Source organism: Diadema setosum, chromosome 10, assembly GCF_964275005.1.
Source record: "Diadema setosum chromosome 10, eeDiaSeto1, whole genome shotgun sequence".
Classification (NCBI taxonomy): domain Eukaryota; kingdom Metazoa; phylum Echinodermata; class Echinoidea; order Diadematoida; family Diadematidae; genus Diadema; species Diadema setosum.
Window position 1 is genome coordinate 33813149 of NC_092694.1, and position 26045 is coordinate 33839193.

General features: G+C 39.0%; 1 protein-coding gene across 1 annotated transcript in view; it reads left to right on the forward strand.

Moving 5' to 3' along the window:
- The window catches only part of LOC140234240 (uncharacterized), a 44212-nt gene that overhangs the window by 8458 nt on the left and 9709 nt on the right, over positions 1-26045 (forward strand). Inside the window, exons 3-4 of the mRNA XM_072314302.1 lie at positions 21992-22090; positions 24975-25073. Coding sequence (XP_072170403.1) covers positions 21992-22090; positions 24975-25073 — 198 coding nt within the window. The remainder of the gene's footprint in view (positions 1-21991; positions 22091-24974; positions 25074-26045) is intronic.

Genomic DNA, 26045 nt, shown 5'->3' on the forward strand with positions numbered 1-26045 from the left:
CTAATCGCGTCGTATTGCTCGCGTGCGCGTGTTTTAACTGCCTTGGTCTGCACGTTGTGTTCCGTTTAGTGATCTTTGCGGATTGTGAAACACGTTGCGCATTCGCCCGCTTGTGCCAGGGTAGTTATTACAAACCTGCCAAGTTATATGTGACAAGAATGCTGGGTTTTCATAGTACTATCTGTTTATTTATCCCTCCCTAAATACACATGCTCATTCTCATATTATATATTATGCATTCTTGTATAGTGTGATCTTACATTCTTCCCTGTAGTCCATAAACTTATACATTACTTATAATGTTTTCATGTGTGTGTTTTTGTTTGTGTGTGCGTGTGCGTGTGTGGCTCGTTTCTATTTCTTCCCCCCCCCTCTCTATACTAAATAGCATTAACTTTGGAGAATCCGCAGAAATCATATCATGCACATGATATACTGTAATTGATTTTTGATGACTTGAGTGTATGGCCTTGAAATTCTCTAATAACGGTTGTATGCGTTTCCTGGAAGAGTGTGACATTTATATAACCTCGGAGAGAAATACGAATCAATTCTAGCTCTACAGAAGATGTGTGTACAAGCAGAAACATAATCAAATTGATTCCTTTAGCACATTGCCTGTAAAAGAAGGTCTCTGTATGGAGATTGCTAGAATACTGAGCAACCTGCCCTTTTCACATCCAGATAAGATAACGAGATACTGGGGTAGATATGCATGCCTACGGTCCAGAGTCCATGTCGGAAAACGAAGAATAACTGTCGCGCGGAAATGACGAATGATGAGTCGCTAAATGACTCCAGGCCTGTCGGGCTACCCATCATATTTTAAATTATGGACACGCACACACAGATGCCCCATATTATTATACTAACGTGCAAACACGTAAACACACAGGCACACCATACACAAACACACACACACACACATATATGCTTGCACTGAGGCTTATATGCACACAGGAACATGCGGGCTCACATGGATAATGCCCCACGTTGCGTCCCCCATACATGCACATGGCCATTAGTCAACCCACTCTTCCAAAAATCTCTCCTAGTCACGCATCGAGTATCGTAGAGACATCATTGTGGAACATTCAAAGTCGCACGCGACCAACGCCTCCGTAATCTTGTATCCACACAGAGTGACTCATGCCGTGTAGGCGGGACGTCTTCAGGCGCAGTTAACGGTCGGTCATTCACTACCACGTGCTTTGCAAAGACCTTAAACTCATAATTTTATTGCTAAATTTCCATTTTACCAGAACTTACGAAGCCGAAATCTTCCAATCTCTTAAGTCGCCCAATTATAATTTTCCCTGATAGCGTTTGAAATAATGATGTGGAGGGAAGTGGAGTATTTGTTGATGTCCCCGCTATTTATTAGCAGAGAAATTTTCCACAAACTTGACATCAACTACATGCTCATAGATTGCTTTACAATCTATGCTTTGAAAGACCGTCCACAAATAACATTATTGATTTGAAAAGACCAAGAAGGGTATAGTCTCTCATTATTTCGTTCTCCCTCTAACGACTGCTGGTATATAGTTAGAATCTTACCCCCTCAACGTCATTATCCATTACTCTTTTTAAAGCACACTGCTCAGTTTGAAAGTAGGGCCTGATAGTAGAGCTTTGTGACTCAGATTTACAATAAATCCGTGAGTATACTTGTGTAGATATCAATGACCTTGACAAAGACCGATTTGGCAAAGTATCCAGAAAATAACAGTTCTTTATGGATACTACCAATGCGCGCGTGTATGATTAAGTGTGTGTATGTGTGTGTGCGTGCGCGCTCGTGTGTATGACGCCCGCAATGTATACTAGATTTATGTACAGAAAGACAGGTAAATCTTGTAATTCTTAATACCTTTACTATGTTTGTGCTCGTGTTCGTGTAGTTGATTCCACGCACGAAATGAGCCACGCATCTATTCACTTAGTGTTTATATTTTTGCTTTTGTTTTGTTTTTATTTTGCTTTTTAATGATAATCGTTTCACATCTTGGTCGTTCGTTCCTCTCCAGTCATCAAACAAATAAGACGAGAAGGCCATACCTCTTTGGCGGAGGAGTCTCATAGCGATTTCCCGAGATAAGAGCTGCGGGTAAAGTGTCCTCGTAGCGCCACCATTGTTCGCGATTTTCTAACGCCTCGTTAAGCACAATCCAGCGAGCCGAGATTAACTCTGTAGCAGCAATCATCTGCCATTTCCTCCCATATTTTACTAATTAGTCTCATTAACCGTAATGACATGGTTAAAGGAAGTACAGTGAAGGCGGAGGAAATTATTTAGAGTTGTACAACACAGAGGGTGATGAAAACCAATAAATATTATAACTATTCCGGGTGTCGCATTTTAATGCTCGCTATAGTCTTGATTTACATTTAAATTCTGGTATGGGGCTCACTTGGTACATAATAAACTTTTATGTGTGTTGAATTCATCTTTGACTATCTAGCAGTTTATCACTCTTTTCGAGTGATCGTCCGATTAGGGGAAATCTCATTGTGTATTAATGCACGGAATCGAACTTCGCAGAGAGTAATGATAGCTTCATCAGGATTTTATACTGTTACACGGTTTGTTCCGATGGTTCGTAAATATAAAGGTTCACAATTATTCGCAAGTAATCGTTATTCCGAAGGTTTGTAATCCGAAATGATTAAGGGTCGTAATTCCGAGATGCCATAAATAAGAAAATGACAATAAAAAAGGTTCGTTATTCCAAAGATTTATAGCCTTATTTCACTTTCAGATACCCGATATAACGAACATTATGGTACTTCATTTCCGGAGTAAGGAACCTTCAGAATATGGCACAAGTAATGTTCGGACTAACGAACCTTTTTTCAACTTCGGACAAAAGAACATCTTTTCTGTACAAAGTACTCGGAATTTTTTCGAAATAACGAACGCTCCGGGATAACGAACGTCACCCATCTTTACTATCTGCACCGTATGGGACTTTACTGAACGGGAGGTATATTAATAAACATTGCTGCTATTATTGTTAGCCCCTGAGTCCGTTGACGGCTGAATGCAATGAGATGCTATAGACGAATGCCCAGACAAGGGCCATACCATTCAACAGAGACAGGCGGATGATACATTACATTTTGTTTGTACTATAGAATATGATCATATCCCAGCAGAAAATGAAATAGAGGTGCCTGGTTCTCCCATCACATTTTTTGACAGACAGGCTTTTGTCAAGAGATTGAGCTGTTTACGATTACGGTAATTCTTGGTATGAGAGTAATGGAGTATGACCGTAATGGATTCAGCGCATTAAATTATGGGACTGCGTCCCTCGCCCGTATATTAGTCTTCCCTGAAGTCCATCTATGGTTTTTGTCAAAGTGAGTGACACGAGGAGTCCATGTAGCAATAAGGGAAAATATATGAGACAAAACATTTTTTTTTTTTTTTAACGAAACTCCTGTAAGTAAGTCTAGAATAATTATATGATAGCTGCAAATGAAATGTCACGCGAATCCTCAGAGAGACATTACTAGTATTTTGAAAATTCCTCGTATAAGCGCTGGAGTCCGTCTTCCTAATATTATAGGATAGTCCAAATGATTATTCTTCTCATTTGAACATTTTTATATGTTCAAACCGTCATTACGTACTCCATATTCTCAGACTATGCTCAGGTATAGGTCGATACGTTTTAACATTATATTCCTCTTTTTGTTTTCATTTTTCATTCTTTCTTCAAGCCTGTGAGATCCCTGAAGAAGGGATGTCTTAAATAATTCCGCGAATCACAAAGAATACCAAGGAGAACAAAGAAAGGAAGAATGTATTTACCGCGATATTGGGATTTGTTTCCCTCTGTTAGTCAAGTCAATGTATAAATTAATTATCCATGTACAAAGCCGGGCAGCTTTGTCAGTTCGTATGCTCAGTGAAAAAAAAAAAAATCCATCATAAAGCCGTTCATTCGCTGGGGAAAATTATGATTTCTATCGTCGCAGGTTAACTGCTCTAGAAATCAAATGACTCTAATAGCACTAACAAGGATAATTGCTTATCTGATTTTCAATGAAGTTTCTTTTCCCGCACTAATATATGTGACCCTGTACCACAAAACCAACAAGAAGTCGCCAGATATGGATTCTTTGTGAAGGGTAGATTCTGAAAAGGCAAACGTTCAGTTCTAAATTGATATGCATCTCAATTCAAACGGACTCTGCTTACCTATGTAAACATGGTAAATATAGAAAGAAAGCACACACTCATGAAAAGTGGGGAGTGTAAAATATAGTCTGCTCAAGCGACTTTATCACGCAGGCCGTGTTCTGTGCAATAAATATGGGTTAAACAAAAAAGAGAAAAAAACCAGGTTGTAAATCTCCAGAGCAACAACAATAAAAGCATTATCATACTAATCTGAAGTTGATTATGCTCTATTAACATGATTAAAATATCATATCCCTGACTAATACCAACTTTCAGAGCAGAAGTATATTATCTTTAAAAAAAAAAGTTATTAGAGTTGAAAGTGAAGAATGTGTGAAGGTGTTTTAGAAATGAATGAGGGCCTCTAAGACATACCTTATCACACCATTCTACCCCCCAAAAAAAAGTGTTCAAGAAAAACTTTTTAAAAATCACAATTTCCCATTTGTTTTATGATTATAAACATTAGAATAATGCAGAAGAAGAATCGCTCTTTCAGAAAATGTGAAATGGTGAAGATTGACTAAGTTAACCCATTTCATCTATTTTGAATCCTCACATACAATCAGGGTAACACTTTGCGACTTTTCGTTGTGTGGGGCCCGATCATCAATTCGTGTGTAATATATCATAATTCTATGTACATATATTTATGTTTCTTGCCATCACCGTACCCTAGCCAAATTATACCGTAAGCCGCGTTTCTCTTCACCTACAGTAGAAAGTTTCGACATGCAGTTCGTATAGTTTACAGTACACCAGTGGTCTCTTCTCTTCCAAAGTTCCTTCTTCTTTTCGTCCTGTTCCTTCTTCTCCGTTCATTCTCATATTCCTTTTCCCAATTCTTTTTATCTGTGTGTGTCATCCTCCATTTTGGTTTATGATTCAAACAGTCGACGACGTCGTGCTGACATGACCTTTTACGTCCGAAGAATATTATTTTGATACACTTATTATACCCTTGTCCGATTTGCTTGTCTGACAGAATTGCGTATATCCTCACCATCGCGTGGGTACAAATGCTCGCATTATGCGCGCTGCTCGATGGCTACAATTACCTCAGATTTGTCACCGTTGTCGTGTCTCATTCCTCCGGAATCTGTTCCGTTCTCCGTTGATCGCTTCCTCCACCAAAGTAACCACATGATGAAAAACGAGAGGTCAGAATGGTCTATGTGTGTACTTCTGTGATATGTGTGTTTGTGTTTTGTGTGTCTGATCAAGGGGTTATCACAGAATACTGGTAACTTCTTAGTCTGATATAGTGTGTGAAGGTTTATATAAAGCGCGTATTTTGTGTCTATTCGTGAACCCCACCCGATTTGTTTTGCTTGTTTATTTGGGTTTTTTATGCTGATTTCAAGTATCTCTTCATGTTTGCGTTAATCTCTGCCTTTCCAGACGGTTGACCTTTTCTTGAATGCATGCACTGAAAAATGTTTAGATCAGAAAAGACTCCACCCTTTTCTTTTCCTCACCATTTTTTTTTTCCCTGCAGCTATAGAATAATGAGAGTACAGATTCATGAACACATTCATTCCACATTGGAGACGATTTCATGATAGAGCGCAAACAAAGAGAGGGAGGGGTCCACCGTATCGTATTCTCTTTCAAGATTGGCACAAGGACTTACAGCTGATTGGTAGTCTTCTTTACACGGAGGAGACTGCAATTAGGAAAAGTGTGCGTTTCTGTTTACAAACCACTTGTGTGACGTCATAAAGCAATTCATTGAGAGCGTGTTCCTATTTCGCGCCTATTAATCCCGCTCAAAATTAGATTTACCAACTATCTCTTTAGTACTATATACCTTTTTCGTGATAATGCGTGATTCCAAAGTCGCCTTTCCCATAATCTGTGATGTCGTTATCATCAGTCATGTCATCATCCTCACCGACTCCATCATCATTCAATTGCGTAAATTCTCTTACATTCTTAATGATATTCTCTTTTTGTTTTTCTTTTGCCCTCGCCCTGTCTTTTTCTCCATTTTCCTCGTCTTCACTCTCAATCTGAATGCAGCCCATTTTTTCCTTCTCCTTCTGGTCCTTGTTTTTATCAGTCATGACCTCATCGTTATTCTCCTCCTCTTCTTTTATCCCTTTCCTCTTGACTATATCTACTCCTCCTTATTTCCACCTATTAGAACTATCCATACTACTACTACTACTACTACTGCTGCTGCTGCTGCTGCTGCTACTACTACTACTACTGCTACTACTACTACTACTACTGCTACTACTGCTACTACTACTACTACTACTACTGCTACTACTACTACTACTACTACTACTACTACTACTACTACTACTACATTGTACTACTACTACTACTACTACTACTACTGCTACTACTACTACTTCTACTACTACTACTACTACTACTACTACTACTACTACTACTACTACTACTACTACTACCACCACCACTACTACTACTATACCTCTACTAGTACTATACTACTGCTGCTGCTGCTACTACTACTACTACTACTACTACTACTACTACTACTACTACTACTACTACTACGTATTAGTACTGCCATTATATCTAGAACTATATTATATAAGTGCAACTATACTACAATATGCTAATTGTCCTTCTTATCGACAGTGGATCATACCTTTCGGTTTTCCGTCCCCCCCCCCCTCGCTGTATCTGTGATTCCGTTGATCTGTCTCGATATGCAGGGAAAACGTTCATATTATATCACCAGTTATGTCCATTCTCTGGTATCTCACTTAAGGCTCACATCGACGACCGTGAAAGAAATCGAGCGGTCAAGTGCAAATGCAAATATCACTGACCCGCCTGATTAAATAGGCACCTCGTGGTGCAGTCAAGCAAGACCTAATCCAGAAAAGTGCGCCGCGCGACAATACGAAGATAAATGTGTAAATGATGGTGAGCGGTACTCCTTGAAAGAGAGAGAGAGAGAGAGAGAGAGAGAGAGGGGGGGGGGCAGACAGACAGATAGAGAGGGAGAGAGGGAGAAATCTTCAAGGGAAGAGAGAAAGAGCGGGGATAAGGAGAGATATATACACGGTGAGATAGATAGATAGATAGATAGATAGATAGATAGATAGATAGATAGATAGATAGATAGATTAGATAGATAGATAGACATGAAAGATAGATAGACAGACAGATAGATAGATAGATAGATAGATAGACATGATAGATAGATAGATAGATAGATAGATAGATAGATAGATAGATAGATAGATAGACAGATATATATTATTATGTAGACGGCGAGATGGGGGGGGGGGGGGGATAATTATGCATAACATATCAATCGAAACGCTTTTAACGCCCTGCGATATCTTACACATTTTTTTCCAGAATATTGTTGTATAATATTGTGATATGTTAATATTTCTGCGTACTGTTATGTGCTCATGTAGAAAAAAGAAATATGGAAAAAAAAAGCAGGAAATCTTTAGCCAGATTCAAAGTGACTCCGATATACCTCATCCATACATCGATGTTTGTTTGTTTGTTTGTTTGTTTGTTTGTTTATTTATTTTTGTTTTATTGTGCTCGGGTTAAATTTATGTCTATTAATGTCTCCGCAATATAACTTTCACAACTGCAATTTCGGAGTCTTTGGTAGATACAATCATCATGTGTGATGCTCCGAATACACTTCCTAATTTTACAAAATGTTCATGTTTATTTTGGTTCACAAACATACTTTGCGTTGGCACTTGGCAGTCAATAAACAAGAAAATGTGATAAACTGTAATAAAAATATGAAACGCTAAACAAGAATAGGATTAAGACGTGTTGCCTAGGAAAATTGATTCGTCGTCACCGGATTAACAAACACTTGATGGAACAAAAACTCCTCTGTTCATTGGGAAATCGTGTTGGTATATAAGCTATCATATGTCGTGTAATCACAGTTTTGTTAAAACGAATGGGTTTGATTTGAGTATTGATACGATACCGTCTTACGTTTAGAGGCTTTTTCCCATCTGAAAAATAAGCAGAAAAGTTAATACCTGAAAGCTCTTCGATTATGAAACAAAAAAAGAGTGTGCTGCGAGTGTAATGATACAGCAGCTCTGATTTCATATTATTGTTCGATTGCACTTATATTTTTAACGTAATCTGTAGTGGTTGCTAAATTGGTTTGTGGGGATATATTGATTGCTTTTGTGTGTTCTTGTGTGTCTTTGTGTACTTGTGTGTATGTATATGAGTGTTTTTGTGTTGTGTGAGAGAGCAATTGTTACACAGTACATACGCACATGTTACTGTTAATTGCGAACATTCAACGTCAGAACTGTGTTAACACGAAAGAGGTGAAACGAATGTTCTGAAAACAAAGGCCGGATGTACGACACGGAACACTTCTGGATTTTAATCGTTTCCATTTTTAGACTTCCGAACAAACATTATTCATATAGAAGGGGGTAGCGTATCCCTTGCCAAGTTATTCCCAGACTTTCCATCCGGTACATAAAAGTTCATTACAATTTTGAATTGATTTTAAAGCCCGTAATCAGAGCTCTGTTGTTTAACCTCCTCCAAATCTCATGATGACTTGACAGTCTTTTATGGGGTGATGTTTGCTGTTCCGAAGGTTCGTTAATCCGAAAATGAAATAAGGTTCGGTTTTCAAATAGTGTTTGTTGTTCCGAAAATGAAACATTATTCCCTAATGCAAACATTTGTCGCGTTTATCCAAAGGTTCGTCGTCCCGAAGGTGGGTTAATCTGAGAATGAAAAAAGGTTTGTTATTCCGAAAGTCATTAATCTTGAAATGAAATAATGTTCGTTATTTTCATGTTTGTTAATCTGAAAATGGAAAAAAAAAAGTGCGTGCTGACGAACCTTCTACAAACCTCATTCGTTTCCGGATTAACAAACCTGCGGAATAACGAACCTTTGGAATAACGAACTGCAACTTATTTTGTTGCGCCTCTAATGTTTAGTGTCAATTCAAGTTTTTGACCTCACAGAGACTCAGCAGATTTCCGCTGTCATTCATATAGTCCCCGTATTTTTGTTGTTGTTGTTGTTGTTGTAAGGATTCGGAAGATATTCCTTATTCTCTGCATGACGGAGTCACTGGAGTCGTTTTCGGGTATCAATACCGACTAGCAAAGACGGCAAAGCAAACGAGTTGATGTTCTGATCAGCAGGGAGAGAGTCCAGGAAGACCTATAGCCTATAGCACTAGAATTGATGAAAGATTTCTGTTTGATTTAACTGCAGCTGCATAATGGTTGTTTTCATTTTTCTTCACTCTGTGAAATGCAACATTCTCTAGAGTTTTCCAACCCCTCTGACTCGTTTCAAACAGAAAGAAAAACTTATTCAGTTGACTGGACTGTTGTCATGACGGCACAATGTGAAATTCTATTCCAAGATGACCTCACAGATTGATGGGAAGTGTAATGTTTTCTCTCGAACAGAGTAGCATATATTTGCGTACATTGGTCGTAGTGAGTGCAAAGCTTGACAACAGGACCTGGAATATGCAAGCCATTACTTTGTGTATAATCAAGAAAAAAGAAAGAAGAGCGACAGAAACAAAGTCGTACATATTATTACTACGTGAGAGAGAAAGAGAGAGGAAGAGAAAGGGAGAAAGAGAGAGAGGGAAAGAGAGATAGATAGATAGATAGATAGAGAGATAGAGAGAAAATAGATAGATTGGGGGTGGGTAGAGGTAGATCCATCTTCACTGTTCTAGACAAAGATCCTCCGGGTGTGTATGTGCTTTCTCTTTTTCGCGGCTTGAACGCAATCTGGGCGTCGACGATCCCGTTGGAGATAATGTTATTTTCACTCCGCTTGTCAGCACATTACAATCTGTTGCCACCAGCGGAGAAACATCCAAGGGACAAAACAGCCTTACGTCAATGCTGATGTTTGTTTATTTCACTGCAGGGGCTTCTTTGTCTTTATTATCTTCCTGTGTCCTTGCTTCTATCATCGGTTTTTGTTTTTTTTCTGTGCGTTCAAGTTTTTCCCTCTGAACAGTATTTCCACCTATACTCTTATCAGTCAATCAGATCTGGTCATTCATTCTTGTCGTCGATACTTTGGTTAACTCTTTCAGTCAAGTCAACAATCCCTTATGTTCAGAATCAATAAGACTTTAGATGGTGGTTCTGGAAGGGTTTAAGTCTGTCTCCTATTGACCGGCTTGACTGCAGCCGCCGAGTGAAAATCATAGCGAATGATGTTCGGTTTTTAAACAGCTGTCTACACGACTTTGACACTCAAACAGATTCTGTGAAAAAAAAAAAAACAAAACAAAACAAAACAAAAACAAACAAACAAACAAACAAAAAAACAACAACCTGAATGTACGTTTTGCCAATGACAGTTGTAGAAGAAGTTCTATGAGGCAAGAAATTTTTGATAATTTGCAAGATGATCCGATACATTCTTCAAGAATACTCGAAACGTGGTATCGCCAAACCAAAACAAAATAAAACAAAACAGCCAAAGACGATGATACATAAAATGACTATATCATTCGTGCTGCGCTGTTTTTGGGTCACTCCAGCTTAATTTCTGCATTCCATTGCCAATATAGTGATACAAAAGCTTACAAAGTGTAGGCATTAATGTCTACAACAATAAGAATTACATATAGAGCATTTAGTATATTCCTGAGAAAACTTTGAAGTGAAAATATAAAAAAGTGCGATATTGAATGTACACTCAACAAAGGGAATACTTCAGAGTGAAGTGTAAAAGAAAAAAAAAATCCATTAATCCACACCTCGTCACTTCACTTTACTTGTATATAGTATACTCTTCGACTCACCCGTCACGTTGGAATATCAAGTGTCTTGCTATCCATACGAACCATCATTATCATCCCTACCAACCTGGTTTTCCTCGCTCCGTTATCTTGTCATGAAAACTCCATGTGGCATGAAATTCAAGATCTGTGCCGGAAATGTATACAGACGTGCATATATGCCCGGGTAAGAGCAAGTCCCTGGAATTCGTTTCTGCAGTTAATGGTATGTCGTCTTGTTTGCCTGGATATGTGATCCCTTCGGAAGAGACGCAGCTCATCGCGGTCTAGAAACAGCTTTCTTCACTTTGATGAGGTTTTGAGAGTTGGCCTGGAATCCTGGTTAATCTCCATCTGGGAGCATCCCTTCCTCCTCCTCCTCCTCCTCCCTTGTCTTTCGTCTTCTGCTTCCTTCTCCTCCTCCTCCTCCTCCATTATTATCATCATCACTGACATCACCATTATCGTCATCAACGACATCAGCATCATCATATTTTCCGTATCCTTTCTTCTCCTTTCCAGCACTTCATCATCATTATTATTATCACCATTACTAACATCACCACCACCACTATCATCATCATCATCATCATCATCATCATCACCATCATAATCATCATCATCATCATCATCATCAACATCAGTATAATTATATTTTCCTTATCTTATTTCCTCCTTTCCGGCACTTCTTCTTCTTCATAATCATCATCATCATCATCACCACCATTATGTATGCAATCATCATATTTTTTTATTTTCCTCACTATCTCTGTTCTACTACCGCCTCATTCAGCAAAATGATGAGCTCGTCTGGCTTCATTACAGTGAATTATTAATTGGTATCAGAGGTAACTCTTAGCAGGGTTATTCTGCTCCCGTATACCGTTCTCTTCCTCAATCACCCACCCACTCTCTCCTTTACACTGACCAGACAGACAGACGGACAGCAAAAAAAAAAAAACAAACAAAAAAAAAACAGTAAGACATTATAATGGTATGTATTCCGCAATCAAGTGCGAGCAAGTAGTGGAAAGTGGTGTGGCGGAGAAAAATCGTTATTTTCTTGATCTCTGCCTTCGAATATCAGCAATACCGGTGGGGTTAGCGTAATTCGTTGGATGCAAACTATAACCTATCACCCAAGTCTTTTTCTTACTAAGATGTTTTGCAAGACAGTATTCTTTCTGTCTTCGTGGCTGCCGTCGCCTTACAGTTACATGAACGACGTTCGTATATAGATCATTTGTTGCTTCTTTTTAGAGCACCTACTGCTAAAATGCGATCTCGTAAAATACTTTCAAATCAAAACTAAAAGTGAACCTATTTATTTAAATGTATTTTCCAGCACCGCGGCATATTGGAAGTTATTGCAGCGCAGAACAGTGCATCATGTCTTCTTAGATTCCTGCTCTTTGTTAAAAAAAATCTACTGAAACGCTGAATATTTGCGTCGATGAAAAGAAATTTGTCAATCACTTGCAAAGAATTTTACTGTTATTCTCATTTATTACCAGAATCGTTACAATTGACTTTGAAGTTTATACTGTATACCATAAGTTGTACTTCTTGTCCTTTTCTCTTGTAAATTGGCCAGCACGCTTTCACGTGAGGAATATAAGCTTCGATTGTACAACTTACAGACTTAGTTGCCGTTGGCTTTGCGTATAAACAGTGTGTTGTGTATTTTCCCGCTTTGAATTTACCCATGTCACTGAAATGAATATAGGTAACAAAATAATCCCCTGAATGTCGATTTCTCGCTCCCTCTCGATTTTTGTATGATTTCTTTTCTTATAACTCTCTCTCTCTCTCTCTCCCACATGGAACACACATGCATACACACACACACACGCACGCACGCTTACACACTCTCTTTCTCTCTTTCTGTTGATTTCCATAATCTAATTCATTCAGCCACGTTTAATATTATATTTTTGAAGGTGCGTAAATCAGCCCTTTTGCAGAGAATTCAAATTGTTCAATGGCAAGTCCAGTGATAGTTAAAGTGGAAAATTCAGTGGATTTTGAAATTGAATAATGACGTCTGATATCTGTTTGTTTGTTTGTTTTTTTGGAATTGTATTCTATTCTGGAAAAGGTACGAGTGAGATTTTCTTGTCTGATGAGTGAGAGTTACGATAGTCCTGGGTTTGGAGAAAAATGAATCCTGTCGGGACATTCCTATATTTGACGAGATATTTTACTGTGTATGTCTCAAAAACCCACAAAACTGATACAACACTGAGGTTTGAAAAGTGGCGGATCCCCCAAGGTAGCAAAATGACCATATGGTTACGATTACCATTTTCATATTACTTCCATGACTCGTAGTAATATATTCCTATTGTTACGATTATTGTTGCTGCCAGTATTGCCACCACCGTACTAATATTTTAGTAGTAATAGTTGAGTAGCAGCAGCAGGGCGTTCATCATCACGTTCACTTGACTCCACGGACACGGAGGAGACATGTTTCACCTTAATACACTCGAAAATCGTCTGCGGCCGCGTTGGTTTTGCCACCATGTGTGTCCAAGATGCGTTTCGCGGCTTCCGCCCTGTATGACAGCTGTGATTAGCATTTTGCGACACGTTGACTTCCGTTTCACGCATCGGTGATGAAGCGTGACCGCTGACGCGCTCTGAGCGTGGGCGAGTCGCCCCTTCAATCTACGGTAGACGTGAAAATCTCGGAAGCAAAAAATCGTATCCACTCACTTTTCTCCTTCCTGTTTTTGCGTCTTAGCTTTTCCTTTCTCGATCGCCTTTCCAGCATGGATTCCACGGTCTTTATGATTCCAGAATGTCTGTCCGTCGTTCTGTTGATATTAGACTGCCTCTATAATAATTATTACAACAGCTATCGAGTACACTCTGCATCAAATTTGGCAAACGAGTTAGGAATGGCGTGGTTTAACATACGCTCTATAGGGGAAAAAACAACTGATCGTTTACTAACTGATGTGTTGAAGAATGAATGAATGTGATTGAATGTGTTTTTTTTTTGTTGTTGTCAGATTCGAGCAATCTAATAGTGTTAATCAAGGAGGTATCACACACACACACACACACACACACACATAATTTCATAGGATTATTTACCAATATTTTGTAATACAATATAATGTGGTAATGGAATGAAGGCACACACATATCTTTTCTCCTTTGAATTATCTATATATTGATGTTTTCTAAAGTATTACTGCAGTAAAAGAAAGAATTCTGATCCATATATGAAATTATGTTGGAAAAAATAAATCAAACAAACAAACACATACAGCACCTCCTTGCTGATATTAACGTATTACACTCACAACGAGTTTGCAACAAATTTGAATCATAATGATTATTTGAGTAGGTTTTAGATTAAGCTGTCAATGCATGCAAGCCGAGACAAGTGTTCAGACAACATTCGGCGTGAAGCTTTGCAAATATTACTAAATGTGAAATTGTCTCAATTTTCACTGCGGAGTATCTGATATGATTTTATACTTTCATGGTAAGTTACTGGTGGTATGATTTCACCGAAGCTGTTGATCTAATTCTCGCTACCCGGGGCATGCCTTACATTTGACGGGAAACGTTGTCCTTGTGTTTTGTTTTCGTAGATAAGTCACTCGCAACTCTGGTGACATCTTGACCAAGAACCCCCCCCCCCCCCACTAACATTGACAAACAAACAACACAAAGAACCAAAGGTGTGATTGTGTTCGCACCGGCGACGTTCTCACCTCACGATCTGATTGACCCGTGTCTCACGTTAGCGTATTTATAGCGTTGATCAAAACAAAAACTAATATTTTCCGACGTGTTGTCCGCCTTTTATCATAAAAGCACCCCCGGTCTTCGCGATCGATCGTCCTTCCGTCTCAATATTGTTTTCCCCTAGCCCTTTCAATTGGCGCGCTTGCTTGTAAGTTTAGTTGTACATGACTTTGTTCTTACATAGGAGCTTGGATTTTTCCAGGTCCAGGTTGTGCAACGAACGAATATTGCGATTGCTATTTTGTACAACGCCAGGCGCCCCAGTGGGGGATATTACACGCCATTTTACTCACAGGAGTGTGTTGGGGGGAAATTGTTCCATTTAGTCTAGATTGATTTCAACGAATGAAGGTTGACAGCCAGCACTACGCTCTCCAACAGAGACGAGGAAGAAATTGATTGAAATTCTGGGACAACAGCAATTTAGAGAGTAGGCCTATAGATAAGAGAGAGAGAGAGTGTGTGTGTGTGAGTGTGTGTGTGAGTGTGTGTGTGTGTGAGAGAGAGAGAAAGAGAGAGAGAGAGAGAGGGAGGGAGAGAGAATGAGATGGTGCGAGAGAGACAGATATATATATATATATATATATATATATATATATATATATATAATTTTATAATGTATGTGAGTGTGTGTGTGTGTGAGCGTTTTTAAGTGGTAGAAGGACGAAAAGTTGAGAAGAGTTTGGGTATTGAATTTGTCGGGTTTACATAAATGCAGAGATACACGCTTATTTCGAGTGCAGCAATATTACGATGTTTCCTTAAATTGTAGCATAAACTCGCAAATACGAAAGTAAAGTAAAGTAAAGTTTACACTGCCTCATGTTTGTATGCGTGTAATATAATTATACTTATGTTGATAGGCACAAACATGTCTATATACTATAGAAATGTACATGTAAATGTACAAAAGCCCTAGCCTCTATTAAAATTGAAACAAGTTTTCCCTTGACGTACGTTAAAATCAGCCAGCTTAATACTGGTGAGGACTCGCGCACAGGAATAGTTTACGCGTAATACGTGCATGTCATCAAATATTTAGAGCAGCCTGTGCTGTGCTACGAGTTTTAATTGCGTTTCCACGTTGGCTTTCTTTTACCTCATGAATAAATGAATCAGTGAAACAAATGCATCACAATGGAAGGCATAATTGCTGAAATATATGTTAATTAATGACGCAATTATTGTTCTCTCTCTCTATTCGTGTCTGTCTGTTTGCCTGTATCTTCATTTTCATGTTTTTTCTTGATGTTTTTGGTTCCAAGTTTAATACAACTTGCTTGTCAGTATCAACGAATGGGTAAGCCAATCGTAATCTTAGTTGATATTATTGTGATGTGGTACAATATTCAGCTATTTCCGTGCTGCTTCAAAGTGTGGTATACTTAATTCCGGTGTCACTGCGTCTTCTGCAACTGGTGAGTAAATAGTATTACTAAATAAAAGTATACCGTGCCTTTTGGTGAGGTTGCACGGTGTTACAGCTCCAACTGCTTTCATGGTTTGTGGCATTTATAAGCTCTTGATCTGAGAACATGCTTGCTCAAGAATTAATATTATCTCACTCCGAGTTGGCCCTTTAAAGGACGCATAGGTTGTATGGCACTGCGCCACGACGTATACGAGCGGAAGCTATAGTAATGAGCACGCCACTAACTATATGCATTCCATTAGTGGACTGAATTATGAGCAAGGCCCACGATCCCCCCTTGCTCTATTTTACCCCTCGCTTGCGCCACTGTGTAACAGGTCAGCAACCGTCGCCTCTTCCCCCAACTACAGGTCACCCGTCATGAATACCTTATTACAACCGATGTAGGGTAAAGACGCGGAGAAGAGATACGGGAGAGCAGATGAATTAAGAGAGACAAATAAATAGATAGATTGATAAACAGATAGATAGGTAGATAGGTAGAGAGATAGATAGATAGATAGATAGATAGATAGATAGATAGATAGATAGATAGATAGATAGGTAGATAGGTAGAGAGATAGATAGATGGATAGATAGATAGATTATATAGATAGGTAGATAGGTAGGGAGATAGATAGATAGGTATAGATAGATAGGTAGGTAGAGAGAGATAGATAGATATATAGATTAGATAGATAGGTAGATCGATATGTATATAGATAAATAAATAAATAGATTGATAGAGAGGGAGATAGAGAAAGAGATAGAGTGAGATATGGGAAGGATGAAAGCAGACAAGGAAGAAAAATCACGATAGACATAGTCTGTAATTCACAAGTATATATTAGTATGTTTATATGATACATAGTTATAGATACACCTATATGAAATGACATTTGATTACTGGACCTCGTTGGGAAACCTCGTGATTTCGACGCGTCGTCATTCTTGAAAACAAAGAAACACCTTGATATGTCACGTGATCAGGTGTCATTTACATAAACAGTCAGACGTCAGGAGGGTGTGGCATCCTTATTCATGTTATCATTGAGTTTTTAGCAGTGTAGAACCGTCAATTAGTCTTTATCATAGCTTTTCGTTTATCATGGGGTTGAGATGATTATTACTTAAAACTTTTATGCTTTACTAAGAATGTTTTATTTGTGTGTGTGTGTGTGTGTGTGTATGTGTGTGTGTGTGTGTGTGTGTCAAAATGTCAAAATGTCAAAATGTCAAAAGGAGAAGAAGGGAACGAGTATGATGTACAAAAACAAGGTTTTACTGTATGACAGTATTATATGTTGATCTGTGTATAGTACGAGATTTTTTCATAATATTTATCCAATATTAGTTACATAAACATCATGTTTCTGAAATGTTGTAAAATTATTTGACATTTTAAAAGGTTAAGAAATATAGATGCATTTTTTTTTTTTTACATAGATCAGAAGCATAACAATTTTACATACGTATACACAAAATTCCCCACACAATCAGATATAGGCTCTCTGCATCGTCAACCAAATAAAAAAAAAAAATGCAGTCGAGTTTTCACATGCGATGATAGGAAAATAATGTACAAGAGAGATGCAATCGATCACTCCCATTTGATCGAACGAACAGTGGGTGAATTATAGTGATGAGACTACATTCATGTTTGCAAATGGGATAAATGCACTCCCGTTACTGAATGGCATCTGATGATGTTGCGTTTATTGTGGCGTATCAGTCACGTGACATTGATAAATAATTGATGATGAATGATCATTCATCATGAAACAGGTGCATCACGCGTGCCACGATCCCATGATGGTGGTCGTATAGTCTGTTGAGAGATGATTCACCCATCTTCTCACAGACATGAATCTGGCTCGCACGAGCCGGGTTTCACCTTCCTTTGCTCACTCCACTGATACGATACTCCAAGAAATCAGATGCACGTCTACCTTTAATAGTTCTATAGAACATTAACTTATTTTACTTTCTAAGGCTCGGGAGAGTAAGATATTATATGTATTTATATTCAATATTTATACTGCAGTTATATGGGACATTTCTCGACATGGAGTCGAAATTTTGCAGGGTATATTGTATTTTCCAATGTTCATCTCTCCCTCTCTTTCTTTTTTGCTCGCTCGCTCTCTCTCCTCATTTAATGTATATAATAGCACAAACAAGAATTGTCCATGACAGCCATAGCCGTCTTTATCATGTGTGTGTGTGTGTGTGTGTGTGTGTGTGTGTGTGTGTGTGTGTGTGTGAGTGTGTTGTGTGTGTGTGTGTTGCGTGTGTGTGTTGTGTGTGTGTGTGTTCTCTGTCCTTGGGACACTGAAAAATCCCTCTACCAAAAGGTCAACACTTCCGTTCCGGTCTCTTCGCTGACATATCCGATTATACGACGCCACACAATGATGACGTTACTCTGAGCATACATGATTAATAGTAATTAGAAGATTGTAAGCTGATACACTGTTTGGGATGGTGGTTACAGTAGGTGTGCAGCGGATCATACACACACAGAAGGGTTATGGCACGGTTAGAAAAAGGAAAGTTTAATGGAAAGTCTTTAGAATATTTCGTCAATGACTGTTCGTAGCGTGCACAGATGATTTCCTATGTGTTTTTTCACAATCTAGTCACTCATAGATTTTCACTGTGATAATGCTCTAGAAGATGATGGATTTTTTTGAAAGTCCATCTTTTTTTTGGGTCGTTTTTTTTTCGACGTCTTATAACTATTAGTCATTGTTTCCTGGCATTGTATTAGGTTACAAACAATCCGTCAGCTTCGGTGCACGCTTGATATTTTGTTGGAGATGGACACAAAAATGGAGGGGAATTCATTTTTCTTGCTTTGAATATTCATTATTGCGAGTATGAAAGGGAGCAGTGTTGGTTATTTCATCGACGAGATTTTACAAAAACCTTCGTGTGTGCACACGCACACACACACACACACACACGCAACACGCACACAGAACACACGCACACGCGCGCGCACACACACACACACAGAATGTTTGTTTGAATCTTGTAAGATATGCCAGTGTGGAATGGGTGTTCGTTTAATCCATGTCTATGTATTCCCTTTGTGGCATATGAGTGCCATAGTGAAACACTACAGCGCCTAATGCATTGATGGCTAGCACATTATTCCATATTGTGGATTCCCTTTCGATGCACCAGCTTTTGACATCTCACATATTTGTTTGTAGCACAAGACATGCACTTTGTGTCTGGATGGTCAATGATCATGATAAAAAAAAGAAAAGAACAGCGACTGGAAAAAAAAAAACTGGACATAAAAGCCTAATGGAGTCTCGCGATATGCCATAGCACACAGAACATACTATTTTCTAAAAGGCATGTTATGTAGTCAAACCATTTGTGTGCCTCTGTGAGTATTATTTTCCAAACAAAGAAAGGGAGAGAGACGGGGGGGGGGGGGGCTTTTGAGTACACATACACAAACAGACACACGCACAAAAAGACACACACACAAGCACAATGTATACTGCAATGGTCTTCATGATTTGCAGTGAAAGAAGAAGAAGAAGAAGAAGAGAGAGAGGGGGGGGGGGGGGGAGGGAGAGAAGAGGTATACACAAAGTGAAAATCATAAACAATGATAATTATATGCTTTTTTCTGACTTCGTTATACACCGTAAGAAGTGCAGTGATTTAAGTTTTTAGCATGAACATAATGAACGGAGGTGGAAATTATGATATAACCAACGTCAATGACGCCAACCCACATACATACATTTTACATACTTGTACGCAGTGATATCTCATGCAGATGTGAAATTACTCAAAGGATCCAACGGGCGATTTAAGGGCAGAAGGTGGAAAATTGATGAAAATCGAAAGCCGACTAAAGACGTTACCAAATGAAATATCGTGGATAACGATGAGAATGAGCGACAATATTTCACTTTTATAGTGTATATTTTTTGTCATATGTTAACACAGAATTTTATTGATGCCCAGAAATCGACAAGAATGTGCATTGTGTGTGTGTGTTTGCGCTCGTCAATGTTTGGATTAAGTATATCGAGGTGCTAATGTGACTCGCCTTATACTCAGCGCCGTAGTAGATAAATGCAACATTCAGATGTGTGTGTAGACATGATTTTATCTCCAACATTGCGCATGTGGTGAGTCTGAATAAAACACAGCTACATGTATAATATACTGATTGAGTTTGACTTCGCAAACGTTATGTATAATGCTTACCATATTCAATAGGAGACGTATACATGTTTCACTTGACATATTCGTCAACGCGAAGAGATGTGATTTCAAGAAGACATTCGATGCGTCCGTGATTTTCCTGAAATCTATTTTCCCACGGGCTATCAATTTTGGATGCGAAACATCACGCATGCCAAGACGCTGACTGTAGTTTCCACAACCTTTCCACAACCCGGACATCGCGTGCGGTACAGTAACTAGCATCGATATACTAGTAATCTAATGTTGCGAGGGCGCTGTTTTGAGCATGTGCGCTTTCGCAGGTTTTGATTGGCAGATGACGTTATTGGGGATGTGGCTATAATGCATTTAAAGTATGTCAACTGGCGCGTGGTTTTTAGATCATGGGTATTACACGCCATTTGATGGTGAATTATCTGCCAATGAAGTGAATGCTGAAAGGCACAGTGGCCTTTTGCGTTTTCTGACTCGGCCACAACATGTGATACAAATTTTATGTTAATTTTAAACTCACCGATTGAACAAAGTCTCTGACATAATTCAATCAAGTGGATCCAGAAGCCAATAACCATAAAGTTGAACACCTTTTCGTTGCTTCCCAAAGTGACGACATAAAAGAACACGATTTTTTAAAGCAGTTCATAAACTTTAATTTTTAACAATGCCTTGTGAGCTGTATGTGCTTGTAGAAAGACAAACAATTAAATCAAAAGTAATTGATTTGAATTGAACTTCTTAAAAGTAAAAAAAAAAAATTAAAGAGTCTTATTCACAGTGCGTGTCCGCCCTTAAGGATGGAGCTCGAAGGTGGCTTCGCGCTTTGAATATTTGCACACCCTTCTGCAGAATCGCCGAGGGAACGTTAAAAAAAGTCGTGTACCGTATACCAACAGGTGAATTAGAATTCTCTATGACTCATTTCGCATGCCGCTTGTTCTCGAATTTTTACTTTTCCGCTGATGGCTCATTTGCATACGCCAAATTATACAACAGCCATTCTAAAATATATTGTTTCCTCACACACGCCGGAATTTGTCTCCTCACATGCCTACGCACTGCATGTATTGACCCCAATTTCTTCTTTGTAAAGAACATCGTTACCCAGTGAATTTCAAGAACCTGTTCGATTCAGTACAAAGTATACGGTAATTTCAGAATTCAGGAGTCATCAGAATAAGTTATAAATAATGATTGGACGATAATAATAATATTGCCAGTTAAGTTGTGAGTGCGCACCGTATTTATTCACTGCATTCATAAATGTTTTGATAATGTTACGATATGTTTTTAGACGGTTTAATTTTCTTCCTTTAATCAATGAAGTCAGTTTTAGTTTCATGTTCAAACCGTTTTATTTCATGATAGGTAATCAATAGTACATGTATTTGTGATTTGCAGATGCAAAACACTGATGCTGGTTATGCAATTATTCCTTTTCCTGTTTTCTTTAATGTTTGTACTTGTCTCTGTCCGAGGTTCCGAACATCTCGTGCTTTTGTCTCTTGTTTGTACAATATTAAAAACGTCATTGAATATAGATGGGAGGAAAATCGCCTAATTTTGTGGCCATAGACTCCTCGATACCAATTCTCAATATTTCGATGTTCTCTCTTCTCCGATCCCTTACCGCACTTAGGATGGAACGACGCCTTTGATCTTGGCAGCAGCGAACAACCATTTAGACTGTGTACGGGAGCTGCTCACTGAGGGTGCTGACCCGAACGAGAGGAGGATTGTAAGTTTCCCGCGGCATGTGCCGGCTTCATAGCTTATGCCCCAGTCACATAGACATCCCGGATCACCCCGGACCACCCCAGATCTGATCCGGGGTGATCCGGGGAGAGATCCGTGTTGACGCCTTGGACATCCTTGGACATCCGTGTATGTCCGTGTAGATCCGGGGACATCCGGGAGGGCAACACGGCAACTTTTGGAGGTCAAAAACATCCAGCGTCATCCGGGGATTGCCGTGTTGGTAGAGAAATCCGGGATGGTCCGTGTGCCTGCCGTGTAGCTTCTGTGTTGATCTGTGTAGATGCCGTGTTTGTCCGTGTAGACGCCACGCTCTTCCGGCCTTATCCATGTAGCTGCCGTGTTGATACCGTGTGTACAGTCATACCAACGCTCGTCGACACTCCATCGAGGTCGAAACTATCCCGGATCTCCCCCGGAACTTCCCGGACCTCCCCGGACCTCCCCGGATCTCCCCGGATCACCGTGTAGATCCTTGAGCATCCGTGTTTATATGTGACTGGGGCATTACCCTGCACTGTCACTCGGCAGTTATACAAGCTAAAGATACACGTTTTTGCCATATCAGACGGAATTTAGTGGTAAAGTGTATCTTGAGATACACCATTTTGGCCATTATATAACTAGTGCAGTACTCCCTGGATTCTTTTGGCAAAAGGTGTATCTATAGATACACATTTTGCCATATATGGATAGCTGCCGAGAGAAGAAATTTGCATAGTGTATCTTTAGATACATCATTCTGCATGTGAATACTGTCGCGGCTCTGGCAAAATTCTTTTGGCATACGGATGTATCTATATAGATTGAAATGTCTCTATTTCTGCTGATAAAGACTTTGAAAATAATTATAAGAAATGTCAGAAATTAATATTTGAAGTATATAGCAATGCCTAGGGCAAACTCCATCAGCAAGTGTCTATTTTTATGTCTCCTAACAGAGCAAGAGTGAATGCCCAAACTTTAGAGAGATTTTTCTCGACTTTATTTCTTCCCGTATGGAGCAAAGATGCACCCTTTCGCCATATGACGGCCGCCCAGTCTTGACATGAATTTGAATATATTTTCAAGCCAGCGTATACATTGGCAGAAAATCAGTTTTGAGGGCATCTCAAGTTTCAATTTATATGTTTGATTGCTTACTTCTTGTATGTCACATTAAAAGTAACAAACCTTTCTTTGCTAATCTGTTAACGCTTCACGCGAAGTATGAATCATGATTCATTCAAAATATGACTGGCAGAGCTGCACTGCGAGGAAAGTCATATTTCGTTGTGCTTGCTTGATGTCAACACTGATATTCTTACTATAACGATATTACTCCGATGAAAATCATCGCGAAAATATACAATGATTATTTCCATCGCAGATTAAAAGTTCGATAAAGGTTAAGCTTTTTGAAGATTTGAAGAATCACCAAAGGTTGTATTATTGTACTGCAGATTTGACACCCTTCAGTTTTGTCGACAGTGTAGCACCCAACACTATGCATATATTATCTGTATTCAGTGTGTCAATATTCAAGGCGTAAACAGTTTTATTTCTACATTGCTTTAAGTCCTTTTATCTCGAAGTTGGTGGTCCGGCAAAGTGGTTAATGTATAGACAGTAAGATAAGCAGAAGGATGACTTTTGCCCCATGGAAATTCTTGTGTGTGTTCGGGCGCTTTAAAACGATGTCCCCAGAGCTATCAGGAACAACGAGGACTATGATCGGTGGACCTTAACCTCACGACCACCACTTCAAAATGCTAAACAATTTTCTTGCATACACGAGTCACCGATGCTAAAGAAAGAGGTAAAATCAATACGAGATGACTCTATAGCAAAACATGTTGGCCTAATTGTGATTCGAGCCCGTGGCAAGCACGTATAGGTGTGTGATGTAGGGTCACCTTAGATCAATATCCGGATTAAGACACTACTGTCTCAGGTGAGTTTACTTTACACGCACTGCTCCTCTTGTATATCTATATAAAGCGTGTTCGCATGTACGTGCAGTCATGTACAAGCCGTGATGTGTGAATGTTCTTGACTTTGCCCATACACATGGGTAGCTAATGCTACTGTGCACGCGGTGTGAAAAATCAATACAGTCAAACCTGCCTTAGCGGCCACCTGTCTATAGCGGCCACTGAAAAATCCCCCCGAGAGAAAAGCCCTGTTAAAGACCCTGTGTATAGCGGCCACCTGTCTAACGCGGCCAGCGGCCACAAATTTTGTTTCCCGCGGTAGATTTTAACCTGTCTATAGCGGCCACAGAGCCGGTAATTCAGCGTGTTTTTCTGACATGTGGCCGTGCCAGACATTCATGGGCAACTTTCAGTGATCGCCACCGCTGCAATCGTCACTTATTCAGTCATAATAATGCACTAGTGTTAAGCTTTCTTCACGACTGTACAACATGCTACTATAATGTATATGCAACAATTCATGAACACCGGCATTGTTCAATGCATGAAACACACGTGTGCATACGAACGCATGTACATGTACACTAAGTACATTATACCTATGCGATGTATACAGCGATGATACATGTACATGCATAGGCAATGCACACATATAGTTGGATAACCTGTCTATAGCGGCCACCTGTCTATAACGGCCACTTTTTTCGTTTCCCTTGGGTGGCCGCTATAGACAGGTTTGACTGTATACTCAATCATTATGCAGACGCGCCGGTCAGGGAATCGGTGGAAAACGAGGTTAAGTCGTGGACGCATGAATCAAGGCTATTACTTAAGACTATTATAGTGGATAACATCCTTGGCTTGAACTGCTGCTAACTTCAAATGCTGCTATTGCTGTTGATGAGGATGATGTTAATGTCGATGTCGTTCTTTTTTCATCTTATCTCATCGCAGACCGGTACTACGGCCCTGTTCTTCGCTGCCCAGGGAGGCTTCCTCGATATCACGCAGGAGCTGCTGGAGCACGATGCACAAATTGATCTTCCCAGCCAGGTATACACAAATTCTGCAAGGAACACCAAGCAAATGAATGAATGACTGAATGAATAAATGAATAACTTAATAAATGAGTAAATGAACAAATAAATGAATAAATAAATAAATAAATAAATAAATAAATGAAAAAAATAAATGAATGAATGAATAAAATAAATAAATAAATAAATAAATAAGTGAATAAATGAATAAATGAATGAATGAATAAATAAATAAATAAGTGAATAAATGAATAAATGAATGAATAAATAAATGAATAAGTGAATAAATGAATAAATGAATGAATGAATGAATAAATAAATGAAGAAATGAATAAATGAATAAATGAATAAATAAACTAACAACCCCAGAAAACCACCACCTTCAACTACAAAACAAAACAAAGCAAACAAGACAATTAAATTATTAGTCTAGATCAAGACGCTGATGAGTCGGTCACATTTCAACTCGATGTCAATACGAAAGCAAATATAATTGTATTGTCGGGTAGAAGGAGAAAGTTGGCGCTGATTGAATGAAGGTTGATCGCACGTTGTTTTTATAGTTTGGTACATAAAAAGGAAGAGAAGACGTATATTTTCAAATTCCGAGGAGTATAATCTATGGGCATACATCTACGTACTGATTAATGTGCCAAAGCTGAAGGTACTGATATGATTCAAAGTAACCTAAATTCAAGTTGTTGTGTGGTCGGCTGTTAGAAAACAAAAACCAAACAAACAAACAAAAAGAGAATGATGAAACTTAATGTTCTTGAACCCAAAATGTTTAGAAGCTTGCAGATGAAAGGATACAGAAAATAGAGAGAATATGGTAATGAGGATAAGATCAGGAACAGCAGTCAAATTATATGCGTGTGTTGTCATGCAGTTCCACCAAGCGATTACATGACATGTACTGACAACGAAGTCGACGAGTGGTCGATTCGAACAGTGATTTGTTCGCAATCACGTTTATGACACTTTGACC